General features: G+C 43.6%; 2 protein-coding genes across 2 annotated transcripts in view; one reads left to right on the top strand and one right to left on the bottom strand. All coding sequences in view use genetic code 11, as the record gives it.

Moving 5' to 3' along the window:
* The window catches only part of EGR_06279 (Transmembrane protein 39A), a gene marked incomplete at both ends in the record, with an annotated part of 15,279 nt that extends 1,071 nt beyond the window's left edge, over positions 1 to 14,208 (top strand). Inside the window, 11 exons of the mRNA XM_024495528.1 lie at positions 710 to 793; positions 1,137 to 1,303; positions 1,382 to 1,535; positions 1,627 to 2,007; positions 5,641 to 5,850; positions 7,008 to 7,112; positions 7,669 to 7,902; positions 9,372 to 9,619; positions 13,285 to 13,431; positions 13,484 to 13,530; positions 14,090 to 14,208. Coding sequence (XP_024350051.1) covers positions 710 to 793; positions 1,137 to 1,303; positions 1,382 to 1,535; positions 1,627 to 2,007; positions 5,641 to 5,850; positions 7,008 to 7,112; positions 7,669 to 7,902; positions 9,372 to 9,619; positions 13,285 to 13,431; positions 13,484 to 13,530; positions 14,090 to 14,208 — 1,896 coding nt within the window. The remainder of the gene's footprint in view (positions 1 to 709; positions 794 to 1,136; positions 1,304 to 1,381; positions 1,536 to 1,626; positions 2,008 to 5,640; positions 5,851 to 7,007; positions 7,113 to 7,668; positions 7,903 to 9,371; positions 9,620 to 13,284; positions 13,432 to 13,483; positions 13,531 to 14,089) is intronic.
* A 390-nt stretch (positions 14,209 to 14,598) lies between these two features.
* On the bottom strand, positions 14,599 to 26,785 carry EGR_06278 (Endoribonuclease Dcr-1; the record flags this gene model as incomplete). Its single annotated transcript, XM_024495527.1, has 25 exons — positions 14,599 to 14,758; positions 14,938 to 15,013; positions 15,172 to 15,310; positions 16,227 to 16,283; positions 16,602 to 16,970; positions 17,053 to 17,213; positions 17,506 to 17,666; positions 18,196 to 18,341; positions 18,387 to 18,581; positions 18,627 to 19,114; positions 19,650 to 19,966; positions 20,573 to 20,840; positions 21,088 to 21,175; positions 21,227 to 21,355; positions 21,428 to 21,640; positions 21,802 to 22,008; positions 22,347 to 22,607; positions 22,974 to 23,088; positions 23,373 to 23,658; positions 24,163 to 24,390; positions 24,474 to 24,538; positions 25,006 to 25,473; positions 25,543 to 26,279; positions 26,319 to 26,636; positions 26,708 to 26,785. 25 exons carry the CDS (start codon positions 26,783 to 26,785, stop codon positions 14,599 to 14,601), a joined length of 5,730 nt encoding a protein of 1,909 aa, XP_024350050.1.
* Between the last annotated feature and the right edge of the window lie 991 nt (positions 26,786 to 27,776).

The following is a 27,776-nucleotide window of genomic DNA, read 5'->3' as shown; positions in this document are numbered from 1 at the left end:
TTCGTACTTGTTGTTTTTTTGTCTTTTAAGTTTGAATTCAACGTGACTTTTCTGTGGTGCATTTCTACCCTTTTGATTTATCCCAACTTGTCCAAAAACTACCCTAGTTCGATTTGTCTTTATCTAAAGTTGAGTTACCCGTTTTGAAGGTGTTATTTACTGTCTCTGACGTTAACTTTATTCCTTTTCTAGTACATTTGGATATGTTTCAGTTCTTCTCCATTTGTTTCGTTTTTTTGGCATTTGAATGCCTTTTCCCCGGATTGAGGCTCTCGGAATAAGAGGGCTTTGGACTAGGTTTCGCCCAAAGTATATTGGCGCCTAAATTTTTTGAGACCGTAGTTTCTATTTTTCGGATGGTTGTTCAAGTTAGTAAAGACCAAGCCTTTCTTACTAACATGTTCGCTGCCAGCGTCACATGCGCGTGACGTATCTGTTACCTTTTCTGATCGCACACTTCTCATACATTTGTAACATTAATTCTTACCCATTTTTGCGCTTGCTGGTTGCGCCGAATCGTGTCTAGCAGACCGGTTTGTGTGTTTGAGAACGGGGGGGTGGAATCCAGCATATTTTTGGCCTAGTGACAGTAGCACTTTTATAGCTTTTTGGGTGCAGTTCAATTGAACAAAAATATGAGTGTAACTAGGTGTTGACTCTTTGAGAATGCAGGTGGTTTCATCGTGTCTTTTTCTTGTCCTTCCCATAGGATATTGATAGCATTGATTACTACCTCCTGTCGTACATCCTGCTGATGTTCGTCATTCCACCTGCCTACGAAGCCTTTCAACATGTAAGCTGGCACCCATCAGTTGGTGGAAAAAGCTCGTGAGCTTATCGGTGTAGCCCGTTGCAATGACTTCCTTGTCCGTAAAAGTGTCATTGTTTACTTTCTTGGTATTTCAAGAAGTGGCTAGGGCTAAGCTGATTTCTTCTAGTGGCAGAATCTTTTATAAATTAGGATTCCTTGTGGGCCTGTGTCCTGTTGGCATAGGTTTATAGATTATACATTTTACCGATGATTGTTCTAAGGAATAAAGTATTTTAAGGATTCCCCTGTAGTTACTTAATACTATTTATAAACAACTTTTCAGCATTTATTTAACCGATTTATTACTCTGTTTTTGGCAATTTAGCTCTACTGGAGATCTGTTACACCTCTGCGCAGTTTCAATTGCGCTCTTGTGGGATTTTTGGGAATTACCCTGTGGTGCGCTCTTCAATTCCACATGGTAACACGTATCAGCTATGATTTCTGCATCTTTCCACGTCAGTACTTGGGCGTTCTTCTAGTTGTCTATCAGTGAGTTTACTACTGGGAGGGGGGAATTTTCCACCCAATTACACGAGCTCGGTAAAAGTTTAATTTTGCCCTCTTTAGACCAATTATCTTCGTCATAGTCTACTACTACGAGCCAGTAAAAAGGATGATTCACGTGGTTGTGGAGAAGGCGAGGTCAATCAATCCCCGAGAGTCCATTCGATTTGTCCAGTCGCAGTTAAAGTCCCTCTATCAGACCCTGATATCGCGAAAGGTTTTTCAAGTAAATTGCTCACAGCTAAATCGCACCTACTTAACTCGACTTCAGCACGCATTATGCGGTGTTCTCATTTGACGGTTTTAAGATGCTTCAGCAGTACTTTAGTCCGTGTACCCCACGGTCCAAGGCGGGTGGTTCGCAGACAGCTCGCATTCCGCGCTACTGCCACCTCCTACCACTTCGCTATGCCACGGTTCAACCGCCACTTTCCAGCAACGTTCACCCCAGCACAGCGGTCACTTTCTATACCCTCCGTCTGTCGCATAAGCAACAGTTAGTGCCTCTGAAGCACAACTGTGTTCGATGCTCACCCAACTCTGCAGCTAATATGGAAACTGCGGCACAGACAGTACGGGAGGAGGCGGAGGTGCTGTGTGCAGACTTCAATGCGCGTTTGATGGACACCATAGCGGGCTCGGCTGTGGCTACCTTCTATGCCACCATCCTGCCCTGCTTCTTCATCAGGGTGAGTAGCGCCTATTTCTTGCTTCCAGCCGTGTGGCTTAGAAGATCATTTTTTTTGCTCTCATTTCTAGTTGTCTTTTATATTTAAAAGTGGTAGATCATTCCCGTTTTTCTGATGTTTTCACCCTAGTGGGCACTGCCTCCTCGTTTTTGAAATTCAGAGATTTTTGCTACGTTTACGTTCTTCGATTTCTCTCCCGCTTTTAATTTTTACCTGATTCTTGAAGTATCCACTCAGTTGTACGCGTCACTGGAGTGCATTTTATTAAGGTAGTTACTACTTACTTCTTTATTCGATAGCAGAGTGAAGAAGTCTTTTACTTCATTGAGATGCTACAACGACTGCTCGCATATTTCACTCGTGAATAGTTGGTCAGATTGGTGGAATGATGGTTTGTGGAGTTCGCTGCCTAATCGTTTATGTCAGATATGACCGAGTTTGTTGATTTCAATGATTTACATTTCTCTCCTGCATTTGATTTCCCCATAGGCTATAAACTCACTACTCTTTTACATCGGCAGTATGTATTTGAGGGCTTATCCAGACCTGCCCCCACTTATGCTCCGGCAGTCAGGAGACTTAGGTCAATTGTTAACTTGGGTTGTTTGAACACCGCTTTTCCACTTAATTGGGGCGGACTTTGGTGACTTTAAAATCCAGCATCATCCAGAAGCCTTTATTTCTGACATTAGTGCTAAAGTTATCATTTATTCGCGTATTTCAGTGCCACCTTCCTGGGAGCATCTAAGTATATCATTCCTCCAAACTGGTCATTTATCCCTGTTTATTCTACTGTTGCAAATATTTGTCTATTATCAACTGTCTACTTAGGTATAGCAGGTGTTAATCGTGGACGTTAGTCAAATACTTATGTGCGGTTTTTTTTTTGAAAATGGGAGCTTTTAAAAATACTTCTTTCATTGGATTCGCCATGCTTTCATCATGAGACGTAGAATTGCTTCCAATTTCACTCTTTGTTACCTACACTTCTATCCCACTTTTAATTTGCAGCGGTTTGGTGTGTGACCATGGGCTTTCTTAATGCTACCAAGGGGAGGTGACGACCATTACTTGAAGAGGTATCAAAAGAATAAGAAGGATGGGATGATACAGTATCACCCTCCTCTCTCTCTCTCCCAGTTGAAAGTTCAAATTTGACCGATAGGTTTGGCTCCGGTATGAGATTTTGCGTGAGTTTCCTGGCTGTCCCTGAGGGAGCAGTTTTCCTTGCACAACTTGGAGTTGCGTAGTGTTAAAAAGTTGCATCTCAGTCCTAATTCTTTGGCCTCCAGAAAGCAGTTCACAGTGAATGATTTCGTCTACAGTCCGCCACACAATGCAGGTCGTTGTTTCTCAGACGTCTGAAGTCGTTGGGAGATAAACAATGTTGTATTTGTCCACTTAACAGCAATAAAAGCACCTAAACTGTCTTTCATCATAAGACAGTCACTCGGCCAGTTCGTTCTCAGAAAATCTCAAATCGGTGTGTTTGGATGATAGACATGAAAGACCTGATTATGGATAGAACCCATTTGCTTAACTTCTCGTCCACAACACTGACTCTTTAACCGATGTAGGTGTCAACAAACTGCTTCACGGCGGAAAGTTGTTCTACACGCACTATTCGCCAATCATTTCAACTAGTAGTAAGACGTACTTTTTTGACCAAGAAAGGGAAGTTCTGAACTTGGATAGCAAGCTCTCCAAATGCTATGCTACACATTTAATAGAAAGCATCGGAGACTTTGGAATTAAGTGTAGGTTTATAAAGGAGACATGGTGAAGTCGTATCCATCATGTTGGTTTAACCGGTTGGAAAGGAGGAGGGTAGTTGGGGCAGTGCACCAGGAGGAACATCATACTGATAGACTATGTTTTGTACTCCATGCCTATCAACCATAACAAGCCATTGCGGTGAGCTCAGCATGAAATCCCCACGAACTTTTCTGGTAACCTAATATTGTTTTACAAATTTTTCTCCACTTCTTAGACACCTACTTATTTGCCTAATTCAGTAGGCAGTTCAAGCTCGTTTATAATCATAGAGAAATCCCATCTGTATTAAATAAAGCAGGAGGCGGCAGGTTTTTCACATCAACAGCAGATTTGCATGAGATTTGTTTCTCCTGCGAATTTAGCTTTAAAATGTGATCTCCCACTCAGCCTCTTCACAAATGTACTGGCTTGCAGCCATCTACACCCGCCTAGGTAGAAAAGTGGTTGCTTATATCCCCACAGCTCCAAGCGGAAATTAGCCGTGATTAAGCCCTCGACTGGATTTAATACATCTGAAACATTATAAATCGTTATTTATGGTGAACAGAAAAAGTAGCTCACCTCATCCCGGAAATGCTACTGGGCGTGGTTCGTTTTTTGAAGAAAGGGGGCAAAACAGTGGGTAAATCGTTTTATCCTAGCAGAATTAACTTAGTAGCTACTGCTTTTCATCCACTATCATGTTTATCAAAAACTATCTTTTTATATTGAATTTACACTCTGGTAAATGCACCCTTTTGGGAAAGAAGCAAAAAAAATTAGTGCGAAATAGTTTTGTCTAATTTAAACAGTTTTCTATGCCGTTAGGTGCGTCGATACTCACTTCTACGGTCTCTTTAAACTGTAGCTCCTTGAATCCTCCCTGAGTCCGTAATAGGATCTACAAACATCCAGTCAAAGTGTTTCATCATTGGTGCAAAGGAAGAGTAGGCTACAGGCATGGATTAAAGGGTTGTGTGGAGTACTGGGAATGTCTACGACCTCCATGAAACGTTCCTGCTTTGATCTTCCAGAAGTTCCCTTTTTTGTGGTTGATTCTCAAACCGTCCAGCATGTCTCGAGACTCGCGTTCTTGTTCACTTCTTCTGATTGACCATTAGATGGACATTAATGGGCAGTATAAGGCCAGAGCCAACTCAAGCTACCATAAATATGCGGGAGTGGAATCACCCTCCCTTTTTGGCAGTCAGTCGGCAGTCATGCCAAATATGGACGTCCGTATTTAAGTCTGTCTCCTAGTTGCTCGGATTGGAAGTTGGACGGCATCCCAACTCACGTACGCATATACCAGGCCTTAACCTTCACTGAAGGCTATCGGTTCACAAATGACCAGATGTGTTGTTTGCAGTTTGAAAGCGTTAAACTCCATTAATAAGAAATGGAGGAGGAGGGGGGGCTGTGAGGGCAAGTCTTTGGGTGTGTCACTCACAAGAAGGCGAAAAGGCCTAAATTGCTTCAATTAAGATAACTCCCAAAGCGGTCTCCTTGAAAAGGCGTTTCCCGAGTAGTGGCTGGAAAGTTTTACACATCAAGTCTATCCCCCTCTCTCGCCTCCCCCTCCTCCCCTGTCCGACTTAATCCTTACCTTACCAAGTAACTTCCATTAACGTTTTGAGGAAATAAGTTGTTTGATTTTTCAAAACGGGTGGTTTCCGGTTTCATGCCCAGGTGGAAAGGTGAATTGTTGGTATTTTAACATTTTTAGTTCACTTGGTTACTGCTTTTTCTCCACATTGAATTCGAAAAGAATCTTTTTTGTGGTTTGATAACCAAAACGTTTGGTTGGGGCATGAATATTCATGACATACTACTTAAGTGCTACTCATTTATACTTTTCTTTTTCCGGGTTGTGTGTAGCCTCGTGGACTGAGCGTGGATCTGGTGTGGTGCATGGGTCACGCTCTGTTGAGTGGCCTGACCTTCTTTTTGCTGCACTGGCAGTACCTCCTTCCCCCAGCCTACCTTGATCTTCTCCATCGCTGTGCTCTCCATCTGGGCAGTTGGCAGGAGCTCTCACCCACCGCTCACTCCGGCTACCTCAATTGGCAGGCCTGGTCGCAGCTACAGGTATGCGTTTTCCCCATTCAGTCACTCAAATCTCTAGCTTGTGAGTTCTCAACTGGAAAGCTTGATTGTAGCTCTAGATATATTTTTCGCTCCTCGGATCTATTTCTCACTCGAAACTACTGAATCCTTACTTCAGTAGTACTCCTGTCGTCCATAATTTTGTGCTGATTTTTTATTGATCATAATCGGACTTGTGTGTTTCCTACGGCCACTTTTTGATTTTCCTCCTTAAGTAGTATCCTTAAACTTACCTCGACGTCTGGCATTATAGATTTCCAGGTGACTATGCATGGTTGTTAATCTTCATGTTACTACTACTGAAACGACCTACTTAAGTAGTATGTGTTATCTCATAGGTTTATGATATTTTAATTAATTTTGGAGATAAACACTCCAGAATTAGATGCGTTATATTCAAGAGAGCCCTCTTTTCTTGAAAACAACTTAAAATTGTAGGGTTCACTAATGCGCGTTACTCGTTTTAGGTCTTAAAGTGTACCTATTTTTTCTTTACCTCTCATGTTCAGTTATAAGAACTTATTGTCCCTTGTGCGACTTTCTCACCGACTGACTTGTGCTGAGGAATGAATTTTTGTTTTTTCTGATGTTTCTTAAATGGAAGAAAATATGATTGGTTATTCCTGAACAATCCATTCAATGCCCACTCCATACCTTTAAGATCGGCATCTCGTTATCTCTGACAAATTATGGCTAGAGTTTTTCTACTCAGTGCAGTACAACCCCAAAGTGTGCAGGGACAGCTTAATCGAAATCAATCAGAAGAAATTCCCAGTTTGGGTTTTTTAAGACAACACGCAATCTCATACCTCTTAAGAAAACCTAAACATGGAGGCAGAGGTACCGCCACCTTCACACTCTTTCTGCTGTTTCTCTGAGTGATCATCACCTTTTTTGACACCAATCATTTCAAATAAAAAAGTGCAATAAAAACTTTTTACTTAAGCGTCAGCGTTATCTCTAAAGAAATTCCCATTTAAATAACGTCGTAAATCTTCAATCCCTGGACGTCTTTGAGGAATCCGGAGGTAGAGAGTGTGGTGAGGGCATGGACACTACCAAAGTATTGGACTGCGTATCTTTGAATGTATTAATAACCGTTGTTTTATTTTCCTTTTTTTAAACACCATCATTCACAGACGTACGCAAAGGGCGTCCACGTGAAGCATATCCGTGGACTCTTCCAAGCCGTGGGTGCCTCTAACGCTGCCGAACCGGGAAATTCTTCTCATTCAAGACTCTTTGTGAGTTGTCCCTCCTCCCAGCTGTGTGGCAAAATCTTAGCTAGAGGATTAGGTGCATTCAGAAAAGGGATAAAGTTGCCTTTTATAGGTTACCGGTCAGCTTCAGTAAAGATTAGGAGGATTTGGATTTGCACTTTGGAAGTGTTTTACGACATCAGAAGGACCGAACTCTAAGAAACTACAGAAAATCGTCCTCTCGAAGCTGCATTGCCAGCGTAAATAAATTGGCACTTCACTTAAAAGTCGTTCAGGCCCTTAAAATAATACAAAAGTACAAAGTTGCCCATATTTGCGGTTTTGGCTCTCTTCACCCTTACAATGAACTACTAATATTGATGTCGTAAGCTGATCCCTATGGCTCTAGCCAAATAAGTAGTGTTTGCGTGATCCATTTGACTCTTCACATTTTTTTGAATAGTGGGGTCCAGACTTCAATTTTTCTGGCTAAATTAGTAGTATATGACCAATCTTGACAACAGTGGTGACCTAACTGGTCACGTTAACGTGCTTCTGCAAGTAGTGCAGGTTTTAAGTAGTAGTATGCGTATTTTTCTAGTTCTGGTTCTCCTCGCCAACGCTGGTGACCAATGGGTTGTGCTACACGGCCGTGGTAATCTCTCTGGGTCAGATGTGCACACTGGAGTGGACCTTCGAGTGGTACAAACTCCTCGGTCTGGCAGCGATGAGTCCCTTCGCGTTGCTCAACCTCTACCGCCTGTTGCGCAATCGCACCATCCTCTCATGGGTGTGGGAGGATGAGAGACCCATCTACGAGACTATCCCTGGCTCTGTCACCTCACTCAGGGCTTGAAATATCTCCTCCCCTCCTTTGACCAAGTACATACACATTCTTGTTCCTGATTGGTTTTATTTGAATGGGTTGATTCCGAGGGACACGAGGGTGAAACATTGGTCCCAATTTTTTCTCCCGGTTTATTCGGATTTTTCAGCCCTCGGACCATATACGCTTGACTTCCTCTCCCACACTGAGTTCACTAGGTCAGGTGGTGCATTTGCTTTGAGCTGATTGGTCAGCTGGTCGGTTTGCGTATGACCCGCTAACCAGGTGACCAATAGTGTGTTGAGCTCGTAAGAAGGCGGTTTGACACATTTTTGGCCTTCATTAGAGGTTTGCCCTAATCTCTTGGCTGTCTGATGACCCAAATAGTCATCTATCAATTTGGGTTTAAATTCACCTGATGCTTTACCCTAAGGTAACCTAATCACTGAGGCTTGAGTCTGCCTCTCGCTCAGGTTGTCTAGTCAGCTGTCATATTAATTGCTAAGTGACAGTCAGATTGTGTCATCTACTGTTACTTACTTGATTTACGCACGATCCAGCAGCACTCAACTTGTAGGGGGTTAAATTGCTGTCGCTTTTCTCCCCCACTAGTCAATGGTCGTCAATTTTCGCTCTCACCACCACGTCAACTGATTTATTTGAATATTACTGTCAGTAGACAAGTTAATCAAAAAATTGTAGGTCACATTTCAGCGTAAAAAGTTCCAATCAGCTGGCCCATCTGTGCTCCAGGCAGCAGTCAGTCGGTTAATTAACTCTGCAAGCACAACTTAACTTCAACCGACTGTCTGCTTTGACATGAGTCAGGCAACTCAGGTTGTTAATCTGCATTGATGTGGAGATGAGTAAATCATTCAGGTCATTTATTTTTCCATGTTTTTTAATATCTTCCATTGAAAAAGAAATATTTAAGGCGTTGATCATAACCGGTTTGTCAACAAAAGCCACCTCTTCTTCCTCCTCCGTCCCCCTTGCCATTATTGATGAGCGGATGGACGCAACAGGTCAATTGACTGAACCGCGCCCGAGTCTGTAGTCATGTGATCAAATAAGTCAACAGCGAGTGGGATCGTACATGACTTCCCCTTCTTCTTCTTTTCTCTGCACTTCTCCAATTTTTTGTGTAGATGTGCTGTTTCTGCTTTTGCCTTTTAATATTCACGCTGGAGGGAACATTTTGGGTTTTTAGCTGGCTTGCCATCAGAAACGCCAACGTTAATGGATATTTGTCATCTCTTTTTACGTTTCGTCTAATAAGAAGTTTTTTTTTTAAATTTACTGCGTTTATTTGTGTAAAATTGTAATTGGAAATTAAGGAAATTATCCAGTACTGAGGCTTTGGCCACAGATTGCTTATGCGTGTTTGAGGAGTTAGGATAGTCTTTCCGACCAAGCAACTCTGCCAAAACTCTATTTCTGAGGTAAAAAAAGTAAGGAATATATTGTAGCCTTATTAGTCTCCTAAAATCCAAGAAACGCATGCCAACTGTCTCCTGTTCGGCGCTTGGAATGACTCCTCAAAAAGGGGCGAAGGTGATTCCACTGCCTCCCAAATCGACTATAGAGGCGGTGCGTGCAACCCGTTGCCTGGTAACACCCCAAACAATTGGCTCCCTAATTTGGCAACACTTAGGACTGCTCTTCTAAGGCGCCTTCTCTACGATATGTTTGCCCCACTAAGGAATGGTAAGCCAAGCTATGCCAAGTTGGCAATTAACCTGTCCTCATTAAATTCGTCCTCTACTCCAATTTCTTTTTCTCCCCAGTCAGTTAGTAATTTGAAGTTTTTTAAAAAATAGAAAGGCCTACAACTTATTGTTTTTTTTTCGAAGCTGCTGTGAAGCTGCTTTCTGTTTTATGCCGTTGCGGAAAATAACCAATTTCGTGAAGTTACTTTCGTTGGTTTTTTAATCAAAAAGGCGATAAAAGCATTCCCCCATCACAATGAAGGTGGTCAAAGAAGGCGGGTCAGGTTTTTCGCGGCACTCGCTGCTCCGCACCCGTTGTTGTTGCTGCTGCTCCATGTCTCTCGTTTTACTACTTTACTCTCACGTTGAACTGTCAATCTTTCAACCACCACCTCTAGCGAGGCTTATGTGTCTCGAGATCGTCTGCCCCTTGACGAATGAATCTGTTTAATCTGATTCTCCAGTTGTTCAACTCTCTCGTCAAAATTTTTGTCTTCTATGTGGTAGCGGAGAGTGCGTTGTGTGGCAATATAAATCGTTGAGGAGAAAAGACTAATTCGTTTGACTCAGTTGAAGATGAGGGAGAGAAGAGTCTTTACTTTTGCTTAGAACGAAGGAGGACGTGTTGTTGCCGATGCAAATAACTAGAGGTAAGCGCATGAACAGCAACTGCCAATCATTCCATGCTAAGCGTTTGTAGTAATGCGACTGCCTATTTGCGTCACGTTGAATTTTAGTGATGTTTTGCCTCCAAATACATTCAGATTATGACGAAAGAAGAACGACACAGACATGCGTCAATCCATTTGGCAATCCGGTTTGAAAGACACGGAAGGTTTTTGTGTTTGGAGTAGATGTGGTATAAATCACTGAAATGTGAATGCCTCCCACTCAGGAAGACCCTCCGTTCTCGATGCTTACAGTCCCATCCTTCGCCCGATTCGAAAATAACATTTATGTTAGGCCTATCAACTGTTCGGATTTCACTCGTGGCAACAGTTAGTAGATTAGTACATTTAAGAGAAGTCGAGGACTTTTTCTGTTAGCAGTAAAATGAATTAACTACCTCCTGTGACTTTGAATATTTCAACAGTTAGTCGGGTTTTGGCGAAGAATTCATCTAAGTACTTGAACTGCAAATAATGCTGCTTTGGTATGCATAAGTCCTTCCAACTAGCATCAGATAGCACGAGATTTTTTAATAAAAAAACCAGCGATCCTTATCACCCTCTTTTACTTTGTATTCTCCCTTCCCCACTGCGGCAATTGCCACTATTCGTTGTGACAAGGTTCCAACAATTTCCCCCTTTTCCGGTGGGTAGCGGGTGGACACAAATCATGATCTAGCAAAGCCCTAAAAACATCTAACGCCCAATCACAATTAAGCTGAAGCAAAATCGATCCCTACGGTGTTAAGGTTTGAGTAGAGGGAATGTTCTAGGGTGAAAAAACGGGTCATTTGTCTACATTAAGGTGAAAAATCCAATAATTACTTGCAAATTTTGCTTCTCTAAAGTCCGTGTCTTCTTAATAGCACAGAACACCAATTACTGGTTTTGCGTAGACTGTAATCGACTCAAAAATAATTCCTAACTTGACTCCAAGTTGGCTTAAGATAAAGACTTTGACATCTTTAAGTCGTAGCCATGCAATGGAAGTAATTGTGAAAGAATTGTGTCAAAAAGTGCCAAAAATTAGAGGCACGCTCTGTAAATCAGTAGTCTCATTATTCGTAAGTGGCGTCGTAATGTTGAAAGGGTGAGTTAAGCTCCATCCATGCCATCAGTTGGGACAGTAAATGATGATTTTAACAGCCATCTTTTTCGATTCCTCTCTACACCAACAGAATCAGCTGTTTGGCTGCGCACGCGCCAGTGAACAGCTGATAAAAATTGAAAAATCGATAAACCAGTCAGTCAGCTGTTTAAACTGTGCTCATTTAAGTGCATCAGCTGATTGGTTGTGGTAGGCGACACGTGATGCAATTAGCGAGATATTCAGCAAATTTGCAGGTTTTTTTCGCTTTTTTGCGGTCTTTTGCTTGTAGCCATTCAATATTACGCATTTGTGGAGCTCTTCAGACCCTTTTAACAGGAGAGAGCTGTAAATAACCTAGAGAGGAGGTATGAGAGACCATAGGCATGATCGGAGGAGAAGACCTCCTGTCAAGGCGAAGTACAACTTTCATAGATTGCAAAGCCTTTGTGGCAAGCAAACGACCATCTCATCCACGCTCACACTGTCTACTTTAGTTGACCTTTATCAAGAGGAAACCTCATGCCCTTTTTAAAAAATACAATTTGTGACAAATTTGGATGAAATCTGTTTTGAAGAGTGACTTTATTTCACCACCTGCAATTAGAGGTACATCTTAGTGTTTCCTTCAAGCCAAGTAGGCACGCTACTTGCCAAAAGCCTAGCAACGCCCAAAACGCCCAGGTGACGCCCACTCTGAATATAGGTTTTGCCAATACACTGAGTGTTACTATGGTGACGACGATTAAAATGAGGAGATTTTAAAGTATTGTTGCTCCGCCCAGTGGCGATAGTCTCCCTCCTCAATATTGGGGTGGGTATGAGTCACCGCTATTGGTCTTTGCACCTGGCCAATTTCAGTGGCGTTGGATAAGATGGATGCCAGGAGTGGTCCAATAGGGAAGAGTGATTAAATGTGCCCCCTTCTCTTAGAGTCTAAAAGTTGCTTCCAAATAGGAAATCCCCCTTATTGCTGCCTGTCACAAAGGCCACCTAGGCTTTAATTGTTTTGGCGCCTTAGCAACAGCGATTCAATTAGATTATATTAAGAGCTCAAACGATTCGCTTTTTGCTTAAAAATAGTAAAATATGAATCTATTTTAAGTCAACAATCACGCATTTAGCGTGTTTGTGTATGGTGTCAAAAATGTACCAAAGTGTTTTTTGCCAGTTTATCAATAACTGAGCCTCCATCAGGATGGTGTGAGATGGACGTGAGCTGTTCCAAGTCTTGAAGAAAATTACCTCCAGGACAGGATTTTAATGGTTTATATTGTTTGATACTTCCGTTGTCGAACCATGGTTGCTTTAGTTCCGCAAAATATTTAGTGACCATTTCAAAGCTCCTACGAGTTAGTAGTTCAGCCGCAGGAGAAGGCCAAAGCTATGAGTGGATTTGCATTTCATCCTACCGCTCCCACTTCGCCAACCGTTTCTGCGTTCGAATGGCCAACATAACCTTGTCATTCCCTGGTATGTTTCACCAATGGGATGCAAACAAAATGAAGTACAAAAACAAGCATTTTGGTGATCAAACGTGACTGCATTCATTTCATATATTCTTCAGATGGCTTTGACACCTTCGTTTTAAGTCCTGTCATTTGTTAAAGCATCGATTGCTACTTTAAAAATATAAAGGGGAATCCGGAGGCTGATATGCGAAATAAGTTAAGCCAATAAAGAGGACTGAATTTTGGAAATCGCTGTATTTAAATGTGCCCCATATTTGTGGCTGGATAATACAAGGAAATTGGGGCGTATATGTGGCGTTGGCAACGAATGTGTTTATCGGGCATTCGGCTATGCAGTCTACCGCGATGGTGGTGGAGCGACTTGCTAATTGTCCCTTAGCCAAGCTTTCTACACCCGGATACCTTATAACTTCTTCCGAGACGCCTCACTCTCATAAAGACACGTAATTTCACAGGGTTCTGCTGCACCCTTCGTCAAAACCCACCTCCAACACTGCAAAGGCGAATGAGCCAATAGAGCAGACGGTTGGCGTTGCAAACGACGCGCGATCTGCCTGTGAACCAATGGGCGCCCTGCGTTCCGCAGTTGGGCGAACGAATGAGTGAGCAAGTAAGCCTCGCTCAAGCGTAGGCGTTGGTGAAGGCGAATAAAAGGCGCTCCCCTCGCCGTCCCCAACCGGTATGGGCGTCTGCTGCAGCAGGTGAGTTGGGAGGTCAAGCGGCTGTGTTGAAACTTTTCGGTGCTCCATTTCTCTGTTTCAATTAATTCAAACGTAAATTTGAATTCAAATTTTATTAACTAACAATTGGCGAACAGCCTAATTGGTCTAGAAAAAAATTGGAGGGTCTTATATGATTATTTCCTTATGGTCCATATACTGATTGGTTTTTACATAAATTTTCGGTTTGAATGTCCTTAAGGTAGGATTTTGTAAAAACAACCATTCCACTTCTGCGATATTCCATTAACAACGTAACCACCTTAAAAGGCACCCAAATTTTTGAATAAATCACTCTCACATCCATAGATTTAAAAGTGGGACATGAGGGCAACCACATCTGCCCTGTCCCGGTTGTCATGGCCCAGATACACGATCACCCTCACTTCAAATGTAAACAAAGCCACCTCCCATACACAAGTAGACCAGGAATGAGAAAATCCCTCCAGACACACCGTCATACTCATTTATTGGCAAACAAACCGATACGTACGGTTACAAATAACAGCTTTGCTTTTTAAAACCTTCCTTTCGTTTTCAGACCCCGCCCCAAGAGGACCCAGTACTCTACATGCCAATGGAAAACCGCCTCGAACCAAACCAAACTCGAACATGTGCAGACTCCTAAACCCACCACTCGCCATCATCAAAGAGCTGTGACTTTGTACAAAGTTTGAGGAAACCAACTTTCAGATTTCCGTCCAGTGCTTACCGGGTAACCAAAATCATATCAATTGCACATAGGAAAAGACTAAAATTGATAAATTTCAGAAATGCTACTATTCCTCGCAATGAGTTTTTAAACAGTAGAAATAAAGAAAACAGCTACGTCGGCAGCAGTTTGTTTATTTGTGTCCTTTATTTAAGGGCCAAATAGAACGTATTCCAAGGTCTCTACCTCCAAAATAAGTCCCAAATGCACAAAAAGGGCGCACTACAAATTCATATATAGGTAGCGTGTGTATTTACACATCCAGAAGGAAAGAACAGCGCGCACTCAAGTAACAAAGGGCGTGATATGCTACTAAGGAGTTAATGAGTAGCAAGTATTTACACCTGTTCAGTGGATGCTTCAGTAACGCGTCGATAGGCGAGATCGGCAGCGGCCGATTTCGCCAGTCGGTATGTGCGTCCGACGCCCACGTATCGACCAATCCCAGCCACGCGCACCACCACTCGCATCTTCCCGTCAGGGCGCACCATTGGCCTTCTAGAATTAGCAAATAATTCACTCCTCTTATATGCTAGTCGGTAGAATCGTTTGTTAACTGGAGGCTATGATAGATTGGGCAAAGCGGTGAATTGACCGCCCAGAATAGTTCCCAAATGCTAGGCCTTTACTCACAAAAAATGACCTGCAAAGCATGGAGTAAAGAGGGGGGGACCTACTCGAATTTGACGCGTTCTGGACATAGTTCGAGTAGACGACGAACTGGCGACTTGGCCACACATGTGGAATACCGTTCTGTAGATTAAAAAGTGCGCGGTAACGGGTGGACAAACGGGTCAACAGACAGACAAGGAAGTGGACGAAGGTGGTGGGGAAGGTAAAGAGAAGGGAGGAAAGCGACGGGCAGCCAAGTAGGTAGAAAGGCAGGGAGGCGGACAACTAGACCGACGTACCGATGCGCTCGCGCAGCAAAGGGAAAAAGACGCGCCAGAGAGTGTTGAGGCAGAGACCTGAGTCGAGGAAGACTGCCCCAGCGAGCGACTCAAAGACGTCGCCCAGGGCTTTCGGCACCTCTACCTCCTCGTTCGCCCGCTGCAAAGCATAATGCGCACAGCATTCATTCTCCGCTTCAGCCTCACCGTTACGGGATACGGCATTGAACGGGAAATTGGTCTGTTTTCAAAGTTAGACTTTCCAGACACACATTGCGTAGTCAATTTCAGCGGTATGCCTTCTATTCATGAATAATCAATGAAAAAGGTCGGAAGGGCGGTACTACTTATATTCCATTTGAGCGACATCATCAGGGATGCCAGCAGATGCGCCCTCGACACACACTTATATTCCAATTTAGCAACACCAAACACCCATGTCTTACGCATATATTCTACTTGTTTTGATCTAGCAGGAGCACTACAGAGGTCGAAAAGCAGGCTCACTTCTCTTCGGGGTGATGGGGCAAAGAAAAACAATGACTTTTTGCAACACAAATACTACTCATATTATTTTAGCGACCCACATAATCACAAAAGGGGGTTGTGGATGATCGTTCTAACTTGGTTAGTAAATTTTCTTGGATCCCAAATACATAGTCCTACGTAAGTTAGAAGCAAGTGGTATATGTCTAGAAGACTGACGTCTGGCGATGGATAACAAGAATGAGCCGTAAAAAGAAAACACGTGACTTGAATGAACAATAGCCTGCTGACCCGTAGCCATGGCTACCATATACTATTTGTCAGTGCAAGAACAATGAAAGAGTGGAGATGACAGAGCGCAAACATATAATAGTCCGATTTCGTTTGAGATCTACGGTATTATTTTAATCGAAGCCCTCAAATGAACAGTCCAATCAACGGCTAGACGATAGAGGAAGTGAAAACTACCACCATCCATTGGCGAAGTCACCTCCGACTAAAATTGAATTTAACCACGAGATAACGGAGACGGTGGAAATCAAAAAAACTCCAGTCGACTAGAGGATTGACCAATCATTCTCCCAACTTACGTCGCCTTCAGCTTGGGATGCAGTCGCACCTTTGTTCTCCCGGCAAACATTAACTTCCTGAAAAGAAATCAAAGAAAAAATACAAGAACAAAGTAGGTAGAAGAAATGAGAAGGAACGTTGGCAGAATGAGACGTAGCAAAATCCTAAAATTTACTAGCACTTTTGCACATGACAGAAAAGTCAAAAAGCAGTTGAGGGGACTGTGACAAGTAAAGTGGAGGATATTCCAGCAGAACTGGTAAAATTTATAACAAGAGATGACGAAATACTCTGGGAGCTAAAATATCGCCCACACAACACCTAAGACTTCCAACAACAAAACCACAAAAAAGAGGAGGGAGGTGAATCTCATGACAGAGACAGGACGAGCTTACCGGAGCAATGAGCACGTCGAGGTCACCACGAACGACGTCGTGGTGGTGACGCAGAAAGAGCGCCATCGTTCGAGTGAGAGGCGGAGCTGCAGCGCGTAGAAAAGCATGCAACCCATGGCGCACTGCCAGCGCACCGAAGACCACATTATTGACCAGTGCCGAGCGTAGATCGGTCAAGGCGCCGGGCGAGAGGCGGGCGGTGGCGTCAGTGGTGAAGAGGAAACGTGTCACCGCATAGTCTAACACCGCATCGCCCAGGAACTCTAGGCGCTCGTAACCTCCACTGATGCTAGTAGCACTGCCATGAAAACCGCCGTCATCGTCCGACGGAGGTCCGTGAAGATCACGGCAGGTGGAGTGAGTAAAGGCCTGTGTGAGTGGAAGGGGGGGAGAGAAGAAGTTACTTCTGAGTTCCTTACGTAACGATAGTAAAGGCTACTAATTTGCTCACTTCGATAAGGAGTCTGCGATTTTTGAAGGTGTAACCGATGATCTCCTCCAGCTTAGAAAATCGGCCGGCACGGTAGACCCTTTCAACGGTAGCTTCTTCCACCTTCGATAGCGGCTTTTCTTCAGCCAGTTTCCATGGTGATCCCGCAGGTTGCATCTCACCTAAGAGAAAAAAAAAACGCAAAAAATTTGATCATACCTTTTCAATTTAAGCAGCACATTTACACATCCAAATTATCAATTCAGATCTAACAAGGAATAATTTTTTTCATTTGCGACTCAAACGATGTGTGTACTGGCTTGCAAATGATTCATCTTGGAAGGTGATTTTATTTTGAGAATTTGATTGTATCTATTGCTGTTAAGCAGCGTATAAAAACTGGTAGTTTTATGAAGCAAGCAATAAGTGTCAACATTACAATAGCCAACTTTCATGCAGTGATAGCGGACGAACCTGCAGGTGGGAGGCATTCGATGCCGAACCACTGCAGAAGTTTCAAAGCAGATCGCTCGCCACGTTCGGTGAGATAGCAACCGACCAGTGATTCCACGCAGTCGGCAACAGACTTGTTGGTCAAGAATTGGTGCGTCAACGAAGGGCACTGATTCTTTATTCTAAGCACAAAACAGGGCGCATAGGATGCCTACCACTCAGAGCACATAAGTAGAGGCAGTACATATACGGATTTGGTTCATTAAGAATAAGGAGGCTTCGGCCAAAAATTGGAAACGAAATATTTTATTTGCTTTAATAAATTTAGGAAGATGTTTAAACAATAAATGCATATTTGCCATTCTCCTATCTAACCTAAAGGAATAAAGCGCTCACTTTCAAATATAACTTGGAAACCTTAGTTCTTTCATTAAAAAATTGGCTCCAAAATGACACTGACATAAAATCTATTTCTCAATTTGGCAGATAAACGGGATTCCTGTTTTTTAGGAGGCGTGGCTCAAAGACGACATCAAGCGTACAAAGGTACACCAACACAAAGCCAAAATAAAATATCAAAACGAAATCGAATTCATAACAATTCCTTTAAATAATACAGAGCGCGGCAGTGTAAAGAGAACACCAAAAATGCACGCTTATTGTGCGAAAATACGAGCTACTGAAAATAATCAAGTAGAAATGTTATTTTACCTGGTGGAGGCAATATTATTTGTCGGATCGGTGGTGCAAACGTAGCAGGGCGGCAACCAATTTTCGTGTGGCTCAAAAGCCACCCCCACGATTCGTCCAGGCAGATTTTTCTCACATCCAAGTCGATAGAGATTCGAATTACCAACCTGCGAAAGTGCATGGCTTAAGTAAAAACAGCTAAAAAAACGTACAATTTGACTTCTCAACGAGCTTAGGTGACCCTCGTGAGCTTCAGGGTATCGCAAAAATAAATCCATGGTAACAGCAAACTTCAAAAAACTGTCCCCGATCGTTTCCAGCCTTTCCATGTTGATAAAATCACCTGCCCCCAGCAGCGTCAGCGATTGCAAGATCATTGTAGGTCCGGGTTTGTAAACTATTTGCCCCTAGAAAAAAGTCAAGTCCACTCAAGTCCAAAAGGCAGAATTTACCTTTTCATCTTCGCCTTCGTCATCATCTTCGGATGGGAAAAAACACATGTTTGTGGCGTTCTCCTCAAAACTGTCTATACTTTTCGCATCCACCTCCTCTTCTTCCTCTTCCGCCTCTGGGTCTAGGTCCCCCTCCCCATCGGATTCCAGCCTATCGGATTCGTAGAGAAGGGCCTGAAAATCGGTGGCAGGATTGCGAGGTTTAGATTGGATTAGGGGAGAAAGAGTTAGTTTGACGACTTCAGGTTCTGAATCTCGATCCTCCGGATCCCTCTGTTTCTTATAAGATGGTGGTGGTGATGGAGACGGCGACGGCGATGGTACTTGTGGTGTAAAGTAACAGCGGAGAGGTGGGAAGCAGAACCGATGTGGGGGCGTAACGACTCCCAATCCAGTCTCCCGCGCGATTTCTGAACGCAGTTCTTCCGCAAGCAAGAGGTGCTGTAGGCGGTAGAGAATGCTAGGCAGACAGATCGCCTTTTGCCAAACTGAAAAAGAGTAAAAAAGAATAGAGTTTTCAGGACAATTGCTACTAAAATAGGAAATTAAGTAGTTTTAACGCCAAGTCCTACGCTCACTCACCCGGCTGCAAGTAATGGCCAAGCAGCCAATTAGTAGCCCTATAAGGATAAAAGCATAAAATTCAGCAGGTCAAGCCCTTAAGAACACCAAATTGGTGAGGATACATGTTTTCATGCACGCTACTTAAACAAAGGACTCAGTAGCGCTTGCTCTGGTCCCAATACTCAAGCCACACTGACAAGGAGTACAGAATTCACAACTGTCGATTCAGCAGCAAAGTAACGAGAAGATATTAAACAGAGAATTACGTATTTCTGAACCCCGACCGTTGTAATTCAGCCAAAAACATTCTACTTAAACGGGAATAGGGTGGACAATGCCCTACTAAAAAAAGTGCCACTTAAAAGAAAAATCAAGTAGTTTTGAACCCCAAAAACTTAGTACTTAAACCTCTACCTCGGCAGTTCCATAGCAAAACTTATACTAACACCGATAACAAACCAGAAAAGCCCTCACCAGTGGCAGGCATAGCATGGCGATGGCAGAACTCAGGCACCAGGAGTTGTATGTGCCGGGGTAGGACATGTTTGGAAGTTGAGGTGGCGTTACCGGAGGCGACACCGTTGTTCGATTTTCGCTGGGCAACACAGCCTCGCGGCACTAGGAGAGGAGCAAGGCGGAGAGGAGCGTAGGCGGCGTCTAGCAGCGGTTGGTCCGACGGAGCTCCACTTAGACGCAGCCCATACTTACATGCGTAGTAGTCCGCGAAAGTGGCGTACTGCGGTGATGGGAACTCTGTGGCTGGAGACAGATCATTTCTGCGAGGAAATGCACACATGTAACTCGTTCCAGCTCTTTGGTAGATGGAGCTGACTCCCAAGCCCTAATTGACTTCTCCATTTAGTAATGGAGAAGGATATCTCATCTTATTCGGGCATTTCAGTAACCTTAAGGGAGAAAAGCCATTTTGTTCAGGCCAGATCACTGAACTTACATACTAATTGACTGTTTAGTCGACGAAGTGGAAATTCAATAATTCACGTATAACGATGTTCTCTGGATTGAGCCAATGAGGACATATACTACTCATACTGGTTTTTTGGCAGTTGGGATTGACTTGTGAGCTGCCTACAATGCCAACACTAAATACCTTTCAGTAGACGATGGAGAAAGCAATTGTTTAACGAAGGAGAGATGCCTTCTTCAAACCAGGCTGGTGAATGTGCATGCTACTTATGTGAGTTTTGAATAGACCCCTTAGCCAGGTGAAGAAAGTAAGGTACATCACACTACTGAAGGAGAATACAAGTAGACAAGCGGAATACATTCAAAGTAGCAGCAGGAGCGCAGCTTTACAATGAAACAAGTTATTATCAAGCCAACAACCTAGATGCTGTGTAAGTAAAGAGTATAAGAGGGCGCACCTAACAGCGACAACGTAATAGCGCGGTGGATACTCCACGTTGCGGTAGGTTGGAGTGAGGACAGCATTTACAAAATCGTCCTGAACAAAATGAAAGACGGTTCGAGGGCTGGAAGTTTGCGAGAGTAATTGCGTCAGGGGCACTGGTCCAGTGGGCAGCTGCAACGGCGGAGCGGGGCGCCTACGGACCGGCAGTCTACAGTCACCGACTGAGGCGACATAGGAATTGAGACAGAGGTTCACGAGATCCCAATCGATCTTCTGGCTGTCTGAAAGAAGAATCACAAGGATAACCAGTGACTCCTTTTTCTCTTGTGGGCTAGGGGGAAGCAAATTCGTTCATTTGGCACCATTTTCAGGTGTCAGAAATCAAGGAAAGTGGAGATTTTAAGGATAGCTAGATTGCTGAACGGTATAGAATAGGAACGCGGCAGATTTTAAACAAAGAGAGGATATCAAAATTACTCGACAAAATTCAACGAAAACTTTCAACTGATAACGCGAACAAAGTGGTACCTCGTTTCACTGGCACAATAAGAAGCTGACAGGGTGCATCGACCAGATTGAACTTCAACAAACAGTCCTTTTCGAACCGCAGTACCGACTACAAAGAAGTAACCGGTCAGAAAATCGGAGGCGAAACATCGTCACTTACCTTGAAAATGATTCTATGGAAACGCGAGAGTCTATTGAGTTGATCAATATTCAGAGGGGGACAGGAGGAGGCCTCATAAATATGCACCGTTTCCTCACCCGAACGAGTGAATATTGAGAACTCAGGGATCTGAAATTGAATTCATACGCAATAACCACCTCCCGCAGGAGACAATGAGAAGAGGTTAAAATGTCCACTAACAAATGGAAGGGGTTTTGTGGTGAGCATTGCGAAGCCCCGATTCTCTGCCTCGGGGAAGAAATCGATGTGGGAGGAGGTCCCCTGACTCCTGTGTTCACGTTGCAGGCGACTCAGGGCGGTGTCGAGGTGACGAATGTCGACAAGATAGAGACGATTCTGGCCTATGGATCCTCTGTCCTCTTTAGCAAGACACTTGACCAATGAGTCCGGAGTCTATAATAAGAGAGGCTTGGTGAAACACACCCAGTTTTATAGCCACGCAACTCTTATTCAATTATCTACTTGACTACACGGGCTCCTCGTGTTATCCTTATTGTACGCTAGTGGAAAACAATACGAGCATATTAAATAGGAATGACATGAGCACTACTGACTTTAATTAAGTAGCTCGATTTATGTTTAGGAGGGGAGCGTTCGCGGGTAGCACGCAAGCGGCGAGAGGCTGCGGCGACAGCGGCTATCGGTGTGTGGCGGAGGATGGGGCGTCCACGTGCATCGATTTCTCGCGTCTCCATCAACAATTGACCCACGCGCACAGCAGCGGAGTATTTGGCCATTTTCTTACACAGTGACCACTCACTCTGTAGGTAGAAATCAACTTCAACCAACCAGCAGCAAGGACTCAAATTAAAGGAAGAGCTTAATGAAATGGTGGATATGGTAAATGGATCCCACTCATACGCCAGAGATGGCGAAAACTCCAAAGATTATCTATTTGCTGTCCTTACCTACCTTTACGCACATCATAAAATGTATCAGATATGCGGCAACGCGTATTAACTCACCTTAGATGGGATGGAAAGGAAGAGAAGAGGAGATATGGGAAATGAAATGATATGACAATATTGAATAAAGATTCCGAGGGTCACTGGATCCAAGCGAGCCAAGCATGCGGTCAAATTCCAAGTAAAACACTCACCCAAACCACCTCACGGACGGGTGAGTTAATGGGCATTTGCAGAGCGCAGCGATAAACGATCATGTTGCTCGCGGTAGCAGCGTGAGAGGGGTCAGGACAGGTGAGAAGGGCTGTGTGATCCCCACCCTCCACTGCCCCTCTTGAATCGGCTGCCAGTCGGCGCGTAGTGAGATGCCAGCGCGGCGCCAAACGCGTCATGAAATTGCAGGGCAGGCGAGCACAATAGTGATTCACCACATCTATTGCCCGACATGCCTTTCTCTGCGGCAGGAAAGGAGTTCTACCTATTACATTTCAGCGGACTATTTATTTTCCACAATCACAAGCTTAATCTGCGTTAACTACCTTCTACAGATGCAATAAACTGTTTAAAAATAAGACACAGCCTATCTAAATCTGACAAATAAAGAGGAGTTATGCTTATACTTTTCAGTATATACCAACTAGACGATATGCTTTCAACAAAACTGCTTTCAAATCGGTGTCTTCGAATCCCCTTCAAACGAACCACGCGATGGAATAGTGATTCCTCAAGACAAAATATGTGTGACTCGTTGGCAGCATTGGCACTTTCAAGCTCGCAATCCAGCATAAATTGCTCATTGGAAACCGGTAGCAGTCACTTACTTTGGGGAGAAAAGTAAACTGCTCATTTACGTAGTCGGCGTCCACATCATGCTCATCAGAAATAAGGTAAGAATTGCTGCATCGTTGAACCAACATTCGCTCCATCTCTTGAAAGCTATAAATTCAGGAAATACGATATATTAGTCTATCCGGAAGGCAAATGGTTAAACCACAGTCCAATTCCCGGGCAGGCTGTCTCAAACCTAATACTATGTAATTTCTACAACCATTGGAAAAATTCGCCATGGTAATAGACAGCCTCCATTCACATCACTCCAGAAAAGGACAAAAAAACTAGCAACACTTAAGTACAATTGCATAAACAAAAAACTGCAATCATTGTGAGAAATTTCTAACTGTTATCATCTTAATAAAATACCCAAATTAGCAAGCACAAACCGAGTACGAAGGGAGAACCCATCGGATTCCAAGAAGTGCCAGAAGTGGGCTTTTGTGGATTTAACTGCAACCAACCGTAAACGAGATTTCGCCGCCAGGTAGGTGGCTAGGGAGGTGGATGGATGGAATAAAGCAATGAGATTGCACCGTGGAAGAGAAGAGGCAGCTGCCAAACCTGATTGTGTAGTCACGAGAAGATTCACTTCACCTCCACAACGAAAATTTGCCACTGTCTCCTCCTGTGTGCTGCCTACGTCCGCCGAAAGTGTCAGCGTTTTCACCTGGTCTACATGGGAAGATATCAATGCTACTTATTTTTTGTAAGCAGACATGATTTTACAACACGTGCAGTTTGGGGTAGGTAATAGTGAAAAAAAAACACTCATTTGACGAATAACTCTTTTATCATGCGCGAATCCCCACCAGATCTATTGTTCCTCTATCAGCCCGAAGATTTAGCTGTTTGTGCATTTAAGAGAGTCCCAACTGCGGCACATCCACCTCTAACTGCACCTGTAGGCAGTAGGGCGTACTTTATCTTGCCTCTACTAACACCGCAAAAAAATATGCAAACGACTCAAAGATATATCTTCTTAGCTTCTTTCCAAAGAAGAAATAGGTAAAGGACATCTACACCATGGAGCTGCCTTTGAAAGTGGAGTAACGGTCAATGAAAAGGCGGACACTAAGTCCGGCCACATCTCATGTGTCACAGCAACCAGGTTGATCTAGACTATATTATAAGGGAGAAGTAATCTACTGAAGTGGAATCAACAGGAGTGTAAGTTACCAGAAGCGCCAGGCACAAAGAAGTAGCCAGGACGAACAAAGGCAATTTCGGGGTCCCAATTGCAGTACTCCTCGATGAATCGGGGCAGCGCGTAGGCGGAAAACTGACACCCACCGACTAATAGAAGACCGCAAAGAGGAGGAACGGTGTTCTCCTTATCAGGGTTATCGGGAAGTACGCGATATACAAGACGGGAGCCGCCACGACTACCACGAATAACGGGGGAGCCTGGAGAAGAAGTGAGGCAAATGGCAAGAAAGTGGACAAATTACTGAGATGGAAATAAATAGGAGAAAGGAAAAGCGACTTACGTATTTTGTGAGGTCTCCAACATGGCTTTCGGGTGGACTTGCGTCGGATGCCCGAAGATAGACCCCTAGAAGAATAGTAACTTATAAACAGCTTAGATGACCAAGTAATAAGTAAAACCACGTTTGAAGCTCAGAACTCGGTAGCATGGAATGGAAACAAGGCAAAAAAGGGGAAAAAGTAAGGGGTCGGATAGGAAACTCATCCGCTGTAAAGCATTGTTCGGGTCTATGCAAGAAGACGTATCCAATGAAATTTCCCCATGAATTTTCCATGTAGACAAGGCCGCCTTAATCCTGGAGAACTTACGCATTTACCTTCTCTTAAAACCTTATCGTAACTGGACATCAATCTGTCATTTTCTCTGCCTCGCTGCTAGGGCTAAGTCACTAAAGCCAAACTTCATGATTGGTTGAGATGAAAAGTTGCCAGAAATATCAAAGGTACTACTTACATGACTTCAGAGAGGGGAACGAAACACCTCTACTAGTCTCGAACCCCAACTGATCAGAGCACAAAACACACAGCACTTACATTGAGACATCAGTAGCATCACTCTCCCCACCGCTTTCACCATCGTTGTCATCGGCGCTATCTTTACCATTGCTGTCATTATAGCAGGCATCTTTAAAATCATTATCATCCTCCGAGTACACAGAGTCGACGCCCGAAAATAGGGAGGAATCGTCATAACCTTCACCATAATCATCGTCCTCATCGTCATCTCCACTCATGGCTTCAAATCCGTGTGGAGCAACGAAACCGGAGGAAGTCGATCGACCACGTAGCCTAGATCTCCGTCTGCTACTGCTCCAACTACCGTGGGAGGTCAATCCACTACTTTCAGCATCAGAATCTGAACCTGTATCCTCACTGACGCCTTCCGTCCTCCACACCGCCTCTATCCGGTAGGATCCTGTTGGTTTCAGGGTTCGCAATCGATCCACCAATTGCAGGACTCGGGGTGATGCCAGGGTGCGTACCTCCTCTCTCGTCATGCAGCTATGGAAATAACAGTCGGCTCACGTCTTACAAAGGAGCAATATTGCAGAATTCTTCCTTTTGACTCACTTGTCGCAAACGGTTTGGAACAGTCGAGCAATCATTGACAGCTGAGTAGCTGTGTAGCGAAGAATTCGTGTCAGTAGGTCCTCTCCATGCTCAAGCTGTCTCCTAGCCTCCAGAATACTTGCCCTGGCCCGTTCCAGACGATATAAGTGACGCAGAAAGACCCGAGCGATGAGTGCTCCACAGTAGACACCCAAATCCTTTGTGATGGCTTCACATTGCGCCACAGACCGAAGGCAGTAGTAAGGAACATTGATGACACGTTGTCCTGTAGTGGCGACATTCTCCTCTGAACCAGTAAAGTCCACGTCACTGAGAAAATCGCGAGCCTCCACTAGAAGACGCAGGATTGTTCCACGAATTGAATGTTGATCATCATTATCACCATTATTTGTTGTATCTGGGGCTGGAATCTCCTCCTCTTCTGGCTGAGCACCAAGAGAGAGAAGGTTAATTAACTCTGAGGTTGTCTCTAGCCTACAACCCAAACGGTCCTCCAGTGAACAGATGTAGCGTTTGGCAAGGAGATGGTCGGAACAACCGACTGGAAGGATAGTGGAGGTTAGAGCAAGAATTCGATAGCTTGCGGAGGTAGAGGAGTAGAAAGACGGATCTCGGTTCCAAATATCCTCAATCTGATGCTCACTAAGAGGGTCTTTTGAGTACGGGAATAGTCGCTGGTAGGGATGGCCCGGTGATAGAACGAGTTCGCAGTCATCCAAGATAAGAAGAAAGGCTCTCTATAAAAAATGCAGTTACAGGAGGGCAAAAAACCGTACTTCATGAATGGAAAAGACAGGTTCTTCACCAGAGCATAAATTTGCAGCCGTTTCTGCAGACATAAAAATGACTTCCGTAGTGGTAGGAATTTTGGAGGAAGCGTCAGCAACTACTAAAACAGGGGTGTCGGTAACATATTTGAAGGTTTCGGCAGCGCTTTTGACTGAACTAGCATCCGAAATGACAATGACCATGCATTTTCCAGGATATTTGATGGCCATATCTCCGAAGAGTGTCTGAGCTACAAACTGCAGTGTCACGTCCTCATCTGTACAAATAATTGTGTTTCTTGCCTCTGCTGAATCCAGCAGATCAAGCTAAAATATTTAAAAATGCTTATTACAAAATGTACACAACTAATTGCAGGCCAAACTGGTACTAAGCTCACGTAGTAGGGTCGGGGCATGAAGTGATTTGGGGGAACATTCTCAAGAATTTTCCGAACAATGAGGTGCTTGCGAGGCATTATTGGATGGCAAAGGATAAGACTTTCAGGATATCTGGTAAAGGATTTTCAGAAAATTTGTCCCAAGAACCAGCTGATCAAATGCAGGAACACATTATACACACAAATGAACACATTTTAACTAATTGGTTGAGTAGGAAACAAATAAAACAAATTTGCATGTAACCAAAGGATGGATTTGGACGAATCTGGCTTAAGAAATTACCCATCAAGTAGGTGTGTGTGAAATAAAAGCCAGGCCAAGTTTTTTATTTGCAAAGGAAACTTTGATGATTTTAGTGCATGAAATATGCCTAAGCTAATTTATGCGTCAGATTTGAGTGCGGCTTAAAGCAAAGAAACCATTTATTCCCGAACACTTCAATTCTATTGAAAACGGTTATGCGTTACACAGTTTATCTGCATTGGAATCCGAATGACAGCTAAAGGACCGAGCCATTAATTCTTATCGAATATGAGCTATTTTAAATTACAACACAAGTACAAAAACTACCCCAAAAATAAATTGTTTTAATGAAACAAACCAGCTTGATTTTTCTAAAAACTCTGAATATCTACTGTGTGTACTCAAAATATACGAGATTGCTGTGGGTAAACTCATATTAATGACGCTTAAAAGGAGTAGGAAGCTACTAGTGTGGCTAGAAAACCATAGCGCTGTGCGTAAGTACAACCTACGGGGACTAGATTGCCAATGCAATTTGAAAAACATTAAAAGGAGTATAAGACTACCGTGAGAGAACCCGAGACTTCATTAGAAACAAATGAATATATACCATCGATATACAAAAGCAACTAGAAGCTACTGACATGATCAAATATTAGGCTTCCCGACAAGTCCCCATGCGGTTCCATACCAATATTGAGGGTTGAGCAAGCAAAATACATATTACACATCGCGCATAGCTCAAAATATTTCCATGGAAGGATTTTTCGCCTTTATTTGAAACCCATTAAGCCGTTTAGGTTGGTGTGTAGTGCAGGTTCATAC

The sequence above is a fragment of the Echinococcus granulosus genome (assembly GCF_000524195.1).
Source record: "Echinococcus granulosus chromosome Unknown EG_S00054, whole genome shotgun sequence".
NCBI lineage: Eukaryota > Metazoa > Platyhelminthes > Cestoda > Cyclophyllidea > Taeniidae > Echinococcus > Echinococcus granulosus.
This window is presented reverse-complemented; position numbering and strand designations above follow the sequence as displayed.